At 38.4% G+C, this 9,732-nt stretch overlaps 1 protein-coding gene across 1 annotated transcript in view; it reads left to right on the forward strand.

Annotated features, from left to right (window-relative positions):
* LOC111243123 (uncharacterized) overlaps positions 1–8,777 on the forward strand; it is a 37,190-nt gene extending 28,413 nt beyond the window's left edge. Inside the window, exons 3-6 of the mRNA XM_022788217.2 lie at positions 5,372–6,483; positions 7,171–7,380; positions 7,574–7,690; positions 8,027–8,777. Coding sequence (XP_022643952.2) covers positions 5,683–6,483; positions 7,171–7,380; positions 7,574–7,690; positions 8,027–8,254 — 1,356 coding nt within the window. The 5' untranslated portion in view covers positions 5,372–5,682 and the 3' untranslated portion in view covers positions 8,255–8,777. The remainder of the gene's footprint in view (positions 1–5,371; positions 6,484–7,170; positions 7,381–7,573; positions 7,691–8,026) is intronic.
* Positions 8,778–9,732: the final 955 nt, after the last annotated feature.

A 9,732-nucleotide genomic window follows, 5' to 3' on the forward strand; every position in this document is an offset into this window, starting at 1 on the left:
CTACAGTTCGTTTTGTGTTAGAAGAAACCGCGAGCCATCTGAAACAGTATCTTAACTCCTAAAACACCTGGCGCAATTTACGAAAAACAAGCGAAGGTTATCTCCTCGTAGATTTGAACTAATAAACTAAGGCTTGAGATCCTAGATCTTACATGCACGCACCTCAAATTGACATTTTTTTTCTATTTTCTCTATTCATACTAGTGAAAAATTAGACTGCCAAACTGATTAAATAATTTGGTCCCCACATAAAATCGGACGGAAATTCTTTCACCGTGTATAACTAGCATCAAATGAAATTTCCCAAATCGCTGTCAGTGGAGGCTTCTTAGAAAAACGCTGCAAAAGCACTCTGAGAAATCAGGACGAATTATCGTAAGGACAAGGAAAATTACTAGCAAAATACGAGTTCTATAATATTCTTGATCCTATCGACAAAGCATCAAAAAGAAATTAAAAAAATCTACATTGGTACTACAAATTAACAAACAAAATCCAAAAAGAGTTCCGTAAAACTAACGTCTCTCGCTCCAGGCAGAAAAATATTGAAAAGGAGAAGTACAGATAGTGAAAGCAAAGTAGAAAATGTGCTTCTGTTCGCAAGTAGAATATATCAGGAGCTTGGTAAAGAACAAAAACGTCTGTGTTACAAAGTAGGCTGTCTTTTTCTGCCTTTTATATGGGGTGTCTTCGAGAAATTGTATACAGTTTAAATTAGTATAATCCTATTTCTTACTTACATACGCTTCAGATTTAAATAGTAAGGAATCGATATAAAGTGAACTGTTAATTAAAAATAGCACTGCATGCTCTAAAACCTCTGTGTCCCATGTATTCGAAATACCTATATTTAGAGTCGATGACATTTATTGACAAGTAATATCGTTCTATTCGTTTGGAAACATTAGTTTTATTTAAAATGCTAAAATTAGAAAAAAAAAAATGAAAAAAAAGATTCATGCTAAATGTTGCTCTTCGATACCACACCTTTCGATTGAATGTCGATAACGTATTACAGAAATGTTCAACTTGTGCCCAGCTGTACGACTTTAATTGAACGTATGCATTGAATTTTTATGACTGGTAAACATTGGAAACTTTCGTAATAGTGACACTTTAACCCGGATCCTAATTACTCTATGAACACTCGATGGACAATCTCAGCGAGATATATCAGCGACGAGACGGCAATCCAAAGATAAAGAAAGTATGTCTTCTTTAGCACAAATAATGAACGATTTTGCCTAGACTTTCTTGTTTTTAAATTGCAAAGATCTGGTAAAGAACAATATTCTACTAAGCCTCACTGTGATTGCTAAAGAAAACAAATAAACAAATAATTAAACAGAGACCAAGGACATACTCTCGTATCTGTCATTCCTTGCTTGTAAGAACGGCTTTACAGCTTCACCGTATCGATGTTATATTAATTTTCTACCTAATTAAAAGTAGGTGTGGACTTTTGTTGTTGAGAGGTGTTGAGATCATACACTATTTACTACTGTGATATTACGGGACGTTGACCAGCGTCTTCTGACTGGGGAGCAATAACCCCAATGAAAATTATACTTATTTTTCTGACTCTGGCCATGCGTCAGTACGTGTTTTAGTGCTAATTTAACTTCAAGGGGAACAGAGGAGGGCCTGCCACACCTTTTTTCGGATTCTACAAAATGTCAAGACACTTCTTATAAACCAGACCGCTTTCTACGGTCTGATGTTTACGTCACTTATCTGTACGCGGCTGTGATACCGGGGGATTTTAAGCTGACGCACATAATGCAGGTCAAAAACTACAGAACTTTAACTCTTTTATTTTTTCAGGAAAAGTCTTCTCGCATTAAATATAACATAGAAAATTACGTTGATACCCGCAATAACCAAGTGCTATTTATTGGAAGGTGCATATTGTTTAGATTTCATTACACTTGTGGATTGAGACTAAAGTACATGTCGTAGCTAGAAAATTTATTTAAAATAGCTACAGAAATTATTACATTTAGAAGGTATTCTAGCGGCACGCTAGCGTTTGTCTAGTAACAAGATATGGGCAAAACTCGAGCTAAAACTTTTTTTTTAGCTGGCCTACATTTTGCAATACCTATCATTACTCCTACTCTTATTCTTAAACTAATTAATTAATGGATAATAATAATAATAATAATAATAATAATAACTAATCATTATTTTCTTTCTAGATCGCACCTTCTGGCGCACAAAGAAACAATATTTTAGTTTAGGGTAACATTCTAATCTGTTTGGCCCACACGTGTTTCTATACATCATTTTACTTCTTCTACACATATTTGTATAAACATTCTTTATGTTCCAAAAATTCCAGGTATGACCGTGCATATGTACGAGTACGTTTAACTAGTTGGATATTAAAATTTGATTAAGTTGAATATATAGCTTTACAAAACTTACAAATACAGCTTTCATCAAGTTTGTCATACTGTGGAACTTCACGAACAAGGTTGTAAAACTTATACATTATGAAACGTGTTACAATCTGGCGATTACTCACTTGTTTCCAGCTCCATAAATCTTAACGAATTGATCTACGCCTATCAATTCGTGTTGTTCTTTGTGTATAATGCCCTATACGTTCCGGGGAGGCTAAACGTTTTTCGCAGATTTTCCATAAATATCAGATTGGCGGTAAATAGGCAGAAGAAGCGGCTGCAAGTTCGAAAGCTGCTTTAGGGTCTATGAACATTGAGTAGAAGGGCTGATTAGAACAACTGAGTTGTGTCTCTATTTCGTCTATGAAGACCTTATATGCACTTGCTCTTCATCTACAAACACGATACACATACTTTTTATTGGGTAACGCTTTTCGGGAAAGGAATTAACTTTCGTACGAGCATGATTGATAGAAATTTCGAGACGCAACTTGCAATCCCTCTATAAGACTTCGGATCGGTGGGGTCCTGCCTATGGAAGCAACCACTATGGCGCAATCTCTCCACATTGCCGTGATACTTGCGTTAGTCATGCGCACGTAAAACAAAGCAGTCTAGCGAAATCGCTACCTCTATCGATTACTAGGCCGCGACCTTAAACACCTTGAAGTATCGTTGCATATATTCGTATAGAGGTCCTTCGAATAACAAAAGTGGTACGGTGTGATGAAAAAGAACTAGGTCAGAAAAAGCGAAATTTCTCAATGGAAGCAGGGGATCGCTGCGACTGGGTAGCGGGCTGGCGGGTGGATACCGGGGTAACTGTGGCGAAAATTTAAGGCTGATTATAACCCATCAGTGTGACGTCATCAAATTACGAAGTCATTCGAACAACCCCATAGAGCAAATAAAGCACACAAATAAATTCACTGCAACGGATAGTTTTGACTGGACAATAGATCGAACATTGAATGTAACATCAGTTAAGTAGTACAGACTAATAAGGTAACTTTAGTAAAACAATAGAACTATGGAGACATTTCCATAGGAGACTAACGTTCGTTGGGTGTTACATCAGTGAATTGGGTTAACTGAATCAATCAACAGCGAACGCCGCGCTGAATGTGGCTACAAGTCAATCTGCTATACCTGATCTCATTGCAGCCTCATAGAATGAATTAAGTTTTTCCAGGCTATACATAGTCTTATACTCAAAGGGGTTGTGGGTGAAATTACAGCCATTCTTCTTTAATACTGAGTATTGAAAATACTGCATACCGAGGGAATAATAATTTCAACCCTTTTTAAGCTACTTATTTGTCGAAGATTTGTCAAATATAAAAATGGAAAATTTCTCATTTTGGCCTTTTTATAAAGTAAGCAACGAAATGCATTGAAAAAAAAAAGTACATTTGAACATTTCGACTTCGAAAGGCTGAAGGATACTGTTTTATGTTTAAAGGGTTCAATCCGTAAAGAATACTGGACTAAATATAAAGAACGAATTAAATACAATGTGACCTAACCTAGGGAGCACGATAAAGCATCTGGAATACAGGGCGTATGTGACGGGGGAACGTTATAGCTATCGTAGGGTAAAATATTTTTTGGGCGACTAAAGTTCCAGGCTCCCGTCACATACTGAGTCAGAACGATTATGTAAAATGCGTCTGTATTTTATACATATGGATGAAGCGAATTTGTTTGGTGATATTTTAGAAACTATGCTGAAGGCAAAGTCAAATAAATACCTGCATTATTACAGCAGGATTTTTGAGGTATCTCAATGGTACAAAGGAATGACTGTAAAAATGTAAGCGATAAGTGAAGTCACGCGAGCTATCGTTTACGTTTGGCTGGGCACAACGTCAACAAATCAGATTCGTAATAAGTTAATCGAAAGAGAAGCTGGCACAAATTGGGCCGTTGTGCAGGGCTTTTGTATCCCTCCGTCAAAGTTCATTAAGTCGGGAAATAAAATTTCGATTGGATCATTCCGAGTACAACAAACTCTCAAGAAAATTACCGCTAAAAGTCAGGTCTGCGGTTGGGATACAACTTACGGACACGCGAAATGATGTCGGTTCAAGATCGGACGTCTCATTTCGTGGTCGAGTCAAGCGCTTGACACAATGTTTTTTGGCGATACCGGGCATGAAGTTCGAAACCATTCAGCGTATGTTAGATTGGGTGTGGCACGAATCTAACACCTTCTACTTAGAATAACTAACTCCAGCAGAGTGACACCATTGTACTCAATGGCAGAGTGATAGCAGTAGAAGACAAAGGCACACCCGTCAGCTGAGGTATAGTTGATATTAGCTTGTCAACGAATCGGAGTACCTAAGTAAATGGGCGATAAGGCGGACGTAGGGCGAAATCCGCAGACCAGTCTCTTGAACGGTGACATTTTTCGAGTTATTCAAGTTTCGTTTGGAATTATCGACTGACCTTGCACCGAAGTTACCTGACAGTGTGTTAACCGTAAGGCCTTCATTTCTGCTGCGTTCGAGAGTGCTTCCCTACGTTAAATAATTTTCCATTTTCGTTTATTTTTAACTGGTTAGAAAAGCGAATTTCTCATATAATACTCTTTACTATATTATTACATTATTCAGAGTCAATTATTCTGCAATGGTTTTTGCTATACTCGCGGGGAGTTGCCAGTCAATTTTTGGGATTGAATATTTCTAAGAAAAAATAAAGATTAACGATGTTATCTATGATTTCTAGCAATTTTTCGACCATTTTTATTGAGATTTTCTTGTTTAAATGATAGCATAAATATGAGTTTAAACATACCTAGAGAAACGGTTAAGAATTCATATATACGTGCTCTGCAAACTGTAGAGACACCATTACAGCAACATGACGAGTGTCCATAGATAAACACAAACAATATGAATCGTAGACACGCCTTAGAATCATGCATGATAATAACCGTCACAAATTATTCACGTTTGCAGACTACTGCTATCGCCTACTGATTGATCGATAAAAGTAGGTTCGCTGAAACCATCGTTGAAGATGAATCACCCACAAAGCACACCTGTATATCAAGCTTGATTCCCGCGCTATTTTGGAATTGCATCGGTTGCGGGTTCTTCGTTTGAAGGAACATAAATCGATCTACATTGTAGATAATCAGGCACCTTCACCCGTTCAGCGGTTAATTTATACTGGAGGCACAGCGACCTGGCGGCTATTCAGTCGGGCCACATCACGCCAAGCAAGATTCTCTGTCTTGCCAAACTTGAATTTAGGCCTATTCGGAAGCATGCATATATTTTCCAGAGAACGGTCTATCTCCATGGGTAGAAATCGGACGAAGATTTCGCCAAAACTTGTTTACTACAATACCATCAGCAGCCCATTGTCGCCAGCTCGGAGTGGATTGATTGCAACTAACGCGACCGGCGCTTTCAGGTCAAAGACTACCCAGCGCGTATGCCTAGTTGGCTTCAAGAAGCTGAGCGACTTCCATCGACTTTACGTTTGTTCTTTTCTGCGGATCGACATAACGCATCCTGCAGAATCAGAAGAGTCCCACTGGTTCTTCGTTCGGTTCTGGAGTGTGTGGATGATGGCAGTGCTTGCTTTGTACCTGGGCACAGTTCTCATGGACGAAACCCTGCGATCGCTTTCCCCTCGAGGTCAGTTCAATTTTATTATTTTTGCCCTTCTAATTTACTCGACACACATGGAAGCGTTCGTCATAGCGAACCTCATGCGCGTGTGCCGCAAAAAATGGGTCGAGATAATAGCCGACTGCGAACGCCTCGAAGAGCGAATGGTAGCGACCTCTAGCATGGCACAAAGTATGCGTTCATCAGCCCAATTCATCCTGTATATTCAATGGTTGATAATCGCGTTCAATTTTGGTATTAACATTATCAACGATTTCGGCATGGGCATGTGGAACCACTATAACATTAAGATGACCGTTCATATGCAGGCAACGTGCTATATTTTTAGCTTTATCGGTGGGCTGATGATACCAAGCAATGCCACTGTCGCTCGCGTATGGATGATGTATTTCGGCCGCTTGTTTAGAACCTATATTCAACAAATAGCTAAGGTAAGGGAATTATGGGTGATTGATCACTTTCGAGCTTCTTCTCTTGTTTGCGTACACATAAAATGGCAAAATATTCATTTGTGCTTTGACTAACGTGCCTTGTTATTTTCATTTCTCATAAAGTGACGTTATGTGGAACCGAAATGAGCGCCATGAATGAAATGCTTTTAGTAGTATAGAGATCGATGCCTTTGCTGTGCCTAAAAGACCGAAGGTTTTCCGAGTGCTTCTCGATTGCCAATGAATCGCCTTACATAGAAGGCAACCACTGTGCTTTCATGAAGGGAAAATGTATTGACTCTTTTAGTGATGCAGATAATGATTATAAAAAAAAAAATAATTAAGAAGTAATAAATAAAAAAGCCTCTAAGAGCAGAGCAACGTAATTTAAATTTCTCGGCGGCTGTTACGCGGATAATCTACGTAGACGTTGCTTCAATACTGTCCTACAAAACGATGAATAACTACAAGATTAATAATCGAATGGTCTGAAAGAACTTAAGAAAACTTTTTACGTTATGACTCACTCGAACTTCTAGTTATGATTTTAGATATAGCTTAGTGAAATAGTCTAGGGACGTAAAGCAAAGGAGACATTATAGAAAGAGCAATTTCAGAGAAATAATACTTTCTGTGTTATTATAAACTGTTGTTATTACATTCTTTTTTGATCTGAATAACGTTTAGTTGCTACGGGAAGTTCTCGATTCCAATGATACCTTAGAAGCAAAAGTGATTGCTATAGACGATCTTCGTGTCCAACTCAACCACGTTCGAGTCATTGCTGAAAAGCTCTCGAAAGTCCTGGGCGTGGGGATCTTGTTTGGCTATGGATATACCATACCGTTATTATGCATCGGGGGATATTTTGTTACCATGCCCAGCATGCGCTTCAGGGTAAGTGCTCTTGCTTGGAATAGTTGTCTAAAGCAATACTGAAAGGCAGTACCGAGCTTGAAAATACAAATGAGACTACAATAATATATCCACGATTATCTGGCCACATTTTTGTCATTACCTCATAAAATCAAAAAATAAAAAATACTGTCTAAAACTTAAAACTCTCATCATCTTTAAAACGCTTTTTAAGGTTCGAGCCTATTTTGCAGCGTTTGCATTTGCCCACATCGTGAGTATCCTCGTGCCGGTCGTAATTGTAGCGCAGCTATCTCGTGGGATTGCGGATTTGAAACGAATGATTGAGGAGGTAAAGCACGAGTAATCGTATACAGCTACGAAAGATTATATATACATATATATATATTCCATACGTATAGTGGCCTTCAGTACAGTTTACGTCGATGCTAGCTTGGCCGTAAATAATTTGTACAATTTTTTGGCATCGACCCTTTGGCCTTTTTGCCAATTTTGTATCTGAATTCAATTGCGCGCATTTTTGTCGGAAACCGTTTGTGGAAAGCAAACACGCCTTTATTCTCAATGGGGGCATTTGTATCAAGCTAAAACAGAATATTCGCCTTGGCACAGAAACGGCCCGCAACGGAAATTAAATCCTAACGTATCGATTTCTGTAAAACATCAGATGTCAGTGAGGAATGCCCCACCCTTATTGCGAACACATTTAGCTCTCTTGGACAGAGCGGTATTAACAGAGGATTTCCGGATTGATGCCCGCGGATTCTTCAAAGCAGATCTCGATATGTTCATTAACATCATGGGCGCTTCCGTCACCTATACCGTTGTCCTATCTCAAGCCCACAACCGGATGTTCGACGAACAAACCAGCGACATGAGCCTTCTGGAAGTCTAAATACGAGGCCCTAACGCTATAAACATGCTACGAGCATCGTATAAGACCTAATATAAGAACCGTATTGTAAATATGTTCATTATTTATACGTTGAATTATAAATACACTCCCATTGATAACTGTTTAGTTACTGTTAGGAGAGTTACTGAAAGCTCTTTTTGAGTTGTATGCATATCTTTATGTCGATGTAGTTTGCCAGTGTGGCATCCTAGCTGGTTGCCTTTGTTAAGAAGCGCTATTACGATCTATGGTTAGCTTACAGATGCGAACCTATTTCGAGTAAATTCAAACAGAATATTACTGAATTGTATTGTAAGAGTGATCTGTTAATGCGGAAGGGGTGAGTAGGCAGTTCTGATTAGGTTCTGAGAGGGTGGTTACTCCTCATATAACGTGCTACCATCCCGCCCACGTGCTCATGAGGGCATCGATTTCTAAAAATGGAAAAAACTGAAAAAAAATCGAGGAAACCAATTTTAGCCGATGTGGACCTCTACATACGCGATTTTCTCTGTCGGATTGTTACCTGAGCGCCAAGTTGAATTAAATGATTACTTAGTTAAATAATTACGTGCTTATTTCTTATGGTCGGTAGCTTCCAAAAGATAGCACTATTTCTCAGCGCTGAAAAATTCGTCCGAAGAAACTTCAATGCAAGTAAAGTTTCCAAAACAAGCAACTTTCTTCACAGTAAAACTTCTTAACAACAACCTTTTAGAAATTCTCGAATCGTAAAAAATGGCCGACTTGTTTCGGGTAGATACGTTCATGAACGGACAAACAGGCAGATGGGTGACCCTATTGGTATAGTAAATAGCTGTCGGAGCCTCATCAAATCAGGTTAACTAAACTATTCGACGGCGAAAAGCACGCGGAGCGAAGCCCACAGGTCGGTTCAGTATTTCTCAAGAAATTACATTTTCTATAATAATTTCCGTTACATTCACAGCTAGTTCTTGTTCAGTTTTCATAACAGGACTTTTATAAACTTGAATAAGATTTTCAACCTTTTTCAATTATTCTTGTGACGTTTTATTCTTCAAACATAAACATTTCAAAAAAGATCGCTTTCTAAAATGACTTAGCCACAGCGCTTATCTAAATAGACGTCACTGGATTCGTTTGAAGTTTTGCTCAGTTGTTGACTTCGCGTGATTCTATCATCGAAGTACATTACCATATTCCCTCCGCCTTGAACATTTTCAACAGCTTCCTACAGCCCAGCAATACATTTGTACAAAAGTTGTAGCATCTTAGCCGCACTCACTTATTTCAATAATGAGCGTTAAAATAATAATTGGATTATGCTGATTGTTTTGAGTGTTATCCTGCATAGACTTGGCTAGGCATCACTTACACCTCCTACACCTCTGAAGAATTATTATACAGGAAGGGCGTAATTCTGTGGGGTAACATTGCAGCTAGGAAGATTCTTTGTATCATTAAAACTAAATATGGTGTCATATATATATATATAT

This window comes from Varroa destructor, unplaced genomic scaffold (genome assembly GCF_002443255.2).
Source record: "Varroa destructor unplaced genomic scaffold, Vdes_3.0 BEIS01000001.1, whole genome shotgun sequence".
Lineage (NCBI taxonomy): Eukaryota > Metazoa > Arthropoda > Arachnida > Mesostigmata > Varroidae > Varroa > Varroa destructor.